This window comes from Camelina sativa, chromosome 15 (genome assembly GCF_000633955.1).
Source record: "Camelina sativa cultivar DH55 chromosome 15, Cs, whole genome shotgun sequence".
In the NCBI taxonomy this organism is placed as follows: Eukaryota; Viridiplantae; Streptophyta; class Magnoliopsida; order Brassicales; family Brassicaceae; genus Camelina; species Camelina sativa.
In genome coordinates, this window is record NC_025699.1 from 5,571,993 (window position 1) to 5,576,022 (window position 4,030).

General features: G+C 34.5%; 2 protein-coding genes across 2 annotated transcripts; both read left to right on the forward strand.

Moving 5' to 3' along the window:
- Positions 2,279 to 2,933, forward strand: LOC104748162 (feruloyl CoA ortho-hydroxylase 2-like). The gene is made up of 2 exons (XM_010469844.2): positions 2,279 to 2,637; positions 2,865 to 2,933. Exons 1-2 carry the CDS (start codon positions 2,374 to 2,376, stop codon positions 2,931 to 2,933), a joined length of 333 nt encoding a protein of 110 aa, XP_010468146.1. The 5' UTR covers positions 2,279 to 2,373.
- Positions 2,925 to 4,028, forward strand: LOC104745510 (feruloyl CoA ortho-hydroxylase 2-like; the record flags this gene model as incomplete). Its single annotated transcript, XM_019236669.1, has 3 exons — positions 2,925 to 3,242; positions 3,470 to 3,711; positions 3,911 to 4,028. Coding segments are annotated over exons 1-3 (624 nt in total), but the record flags the coding sequence as incomplete, so codon positions are not given.

Sequence of the window (4,030 nt, forward strand, 5' to 3'; positions counted from 1 at the left end):
TATATGTCGGAGGAATTGCGCCTTCACATATTGTTATGATGCGTTGAAATTAAGTAATACAAAATGCTTTTGTCCACTTCAACAAAATGTTACAAAGATTCGGTGTTGGATTTTCCAAATTTTTTATAAAGCATGTGTTACCGTTAGAGCAGTGAAGGTCGCTCTCTATGCATGTTGAAAACGAAAGCTACAATTAACAACTTACCCCTTCAATGGGAGGGGGAGCTATATAATATGTCTAATGCGAAGCCTCGACCTAATATAATTTGTGTTTTCTACGCATTTCTGATATTCCTATATATCTTTTTGGAAAATGATATTTGAGTTTATATTCATTTCTAATATTCCATACCTTTTTTTTTTTTGAAAATGATAGCAATTAGGGATAATTTTTTTTCTTATGTTTTTTTTCTTCCAAATATAATAATATGTTTATGTCAACGATTATGTTCTTTCGTGCATTTTTAAGGATCAAAATATTGTATTTTGTATATTTATGATTGTAGAAAGAGAAACTTGTATCGGTGTCTTCTTTGTAATAAGCAGTCAGAGAAAGTGCAACTATTTGGTATAATTATGCATTTTGGTAAGAAGATTGGTCGATTGATGATTATTCAATTTTATTATGAGACGAGGTAGTTTAATTAGGGGAATCGTCAAACATAGGATTAAGCAGCTGATCAAAGTGATGTTGCAGCCAACAAAGAGTCTACGTTGAGATCAACAGAGCCACGTGTTTTCTAATCATGCAGCAATTGAATCTAACATGTTCAAGATAAATAAATAAATATTGACACACATATATATATACAAGTAAACACACTGTACATGTGGTTCGTGGGGATTTGGAAAATAAGATCATGCAACGATGGCCACACGACAGGGTCCGATCGATCCGACAGAATCTTTATAGAAAATTTTACATTACTAGACTAGATGGGTTGACCTTTCCCACTAAACTGGGAAAATCTGACCCTTTTCCTTTTTCTATGTAATTTGAAAGCACTTAAAAAATCCAATCATGAAAACGATTAACAAGGATAAAGTGGAAATAAGTAATCTTCTTTTGAGGAAGCTAATTTAAATAGGGACGTAGTTAAGCTTCTTATTGCATGCAACTGTGTAACAATAGCGATCTTGTAACCCAAATGTGAGAATTCACTTCCGCTGTCTCTTTCACAAATTTTGTCTTCGAGACAAGACATATATCCCTCTCCTATATCTTCTTTTAATACTTTCAATTTTTCTTTCACATTAACTTTTGCATTTTTGAAACACCTCGAAACAAAAAGGTGATAGTGCAAAAATTAACTTCAAAACATATAATCACCTAGCTTGAGCAGTAGCATTTTCTTAGGTAGTGAGTAAACCCATATACAGCTAATAAATTTTAAATTTGAGTTTTTTTTCTTTCTTGAAAGAAACAGAAAATAATGTCATTGATTCATAATCAATGCATGTACTAAAGAAACAAAAAATCGGTAATCCAAAAAAAAAAAAGGTAACACTTATATGTATAGGACATACCGACATAGTCATTTTTGTTGTTGTTAAAGGAGCTAATTTATCTGAGAATTATTGATTGAGAACGTAGGCATCCGCTTTATTGAGGCAATCTAGCTCTCAACTTATTGGGCTTCAAATTTTAGGCCATAATAAATAGACATAGCCCAAGGCGTTGACATTGAAAGAGGGGCATGGCTCACGATACACAGCCGTTAAGTAGTACCAGGCGTGGATTTTAAGTATTAAACAAAATGTGTTAAAAGGCAAAAAAAATGAATGAAAGTCTCCTAGAGTTTAAAGAGCTTCAAGAATTTGCTTACGTATATAGTATATACACACTTAAAAGATGTATTTGAATATCTTTTTATATTTTATAATTCTGGTATTTGAATGTCTTTGTGTTTCATGGCAAGACGCACACCACAAAGGCACAAATGTTCTCTTTGTAAGAAAACTAGCTAGAAAACCCTAACGTAAGAGTTGTTTATTTAAATATAACATTTAATGGTTGAACCATTTTTATACGCAGAAAATGAATTAATTTAACGTTTACTTTATTTGTATCACCATGCATCAAACTTTTTCATATAGAGGGGGTTGGTAAATGCCAACATACTAATTGATAAAACATCAAATCAAATATAAATGAGAGATATGTGGGTAGTTGAGATATATTAAAACTCTTCTTTCGATACGTTACGTACTACATAAATGATCTTGGCATTATGCACGCTTGTCATTAGACAAATACTAGCTATTTTCGTTACTATTTATAGTACCCACTTCACTTTGTTACTTCTCAACATTCAGTTTTCAATCTAACAAAAACATAAAAGCATTCAGTTTTCAAGCAGAAGTTTAGAGACAATGGCTATCATCAATTTCGAGGATCAAACCACATTGTACAATTTCGTGGTCAAAGAAGGTAACGGCGTGAAAGGTATGATAGACTCGGGCCTCTCCATTGTTCCAAAGCCCTTCGTCCAGCCTATCTCTGAGAGAATCCCGACCCAAAACGCCCTTACTTGTGAGGCTTCCCAGCCGATCGATCTTTCCCATCTAAACGGCCCACACCACAAGGAGGTGGCCAAACAGATCGTTGAAGCTGCTGAGACGCTTGGCTTCTTCCAGGTAAATAATGGTCGACACATATCATATGGGTTGGTGTAGAAAGGAGCAATATATTCCTGTATAAACATGTAAATTTGAACTGACGTTAATGTTCAAAAGATATTACATATATTATAAATGCTTACATATAATATTGAGTGTCTTTATCAATCTGACAATCTGTTACATACATGCATGTTTATAATAAGAAAAAACTGTATAATTTGAGGATGAAATGCAAATGACAGGTGGTGAACCATGGTGTTTCAGTGGAGCTGCTCGAATCNTTACTTCTCAACATTCAGTTTTCAATCTAACAAAAACATAAAAGCATTCAGTTTTCAAGCAGAAGTTTAGAGACAATGGCTATCATCAATTTCGAGGATCAAACCACATTGTACAATTTCGTGGTCAAAGAAGGTAACGGCGTGAAAGGTATGATAGACTCGGGCCTCTCCATTGTTCCAAAGCCCTTCGTCCAGCCTATCTCTGAGAGAATCCCGACCCAAAACGCCCTTACTTGTGAGGCTTCCCAGCCGATCGATCTTTCCCATCTAAACGGCCCACACCACAAGGAGGTGGCCAAACAGATCGTTGAAGCTGCTGAGACGCTTGGCTTCTTCCAGGTAAATAATGGTCGACACATATCATATGGGTTGGTGTAGAAAGGAGCAATATATTCCTGTATAAACATGTAAATTTGAACTGACGTTAATGTTCAAAAGATATTACATATATTATAAATGCTTACATATAATATTGAGTGTCTTTATCAATCTGACAATCTGTTACATACATGCATGTTTATAATAAGAAAAAACTGTATAATTTGAGGATGAAATGCAAATGACAGGTGGTGAACCATGGTGTTTCAGTGGAGCTGCTCGAATCGCTGAAAACGTCGGCTCATGAGTTTTTCGCACAAGCTCCTGAGGAAAAAGCGATATACCTAAAAGAAGTGAGTCCAAGCAAGCTGGTTAAGTACGGAACGAGCTTCGTGCCAGATAAGGAGAAGGCGATTGAGTGGAAGGATTATGTGAGCATGATGTACACCAGTGACCATGAGGCTCTTCAACACTGGCCTCAACCATGCAGGTATATACATGAACTAAATCTATATTAACATTTATACATCAAACTTGTATTATATAAATAGAGTATAAATGTTAAGAAATTCATGTTGGAAATAAGATGAAATGTAAAATAATATATAGACTTATATTTGAATCATAATAGACTTATATTTGAATCATAAATTTACAAAATTTAACATATAATATATGTGTGACGACAGAGATGTGGCACTTAAGTTCATGAAGTCATCCATGGAAATGGTGAAAAATGTAGTCAACATTCTGATGGAAAATGTAGGAGTGAAACTAGAAGAAGAGAGGATGAATGGTTTGATGGGAAC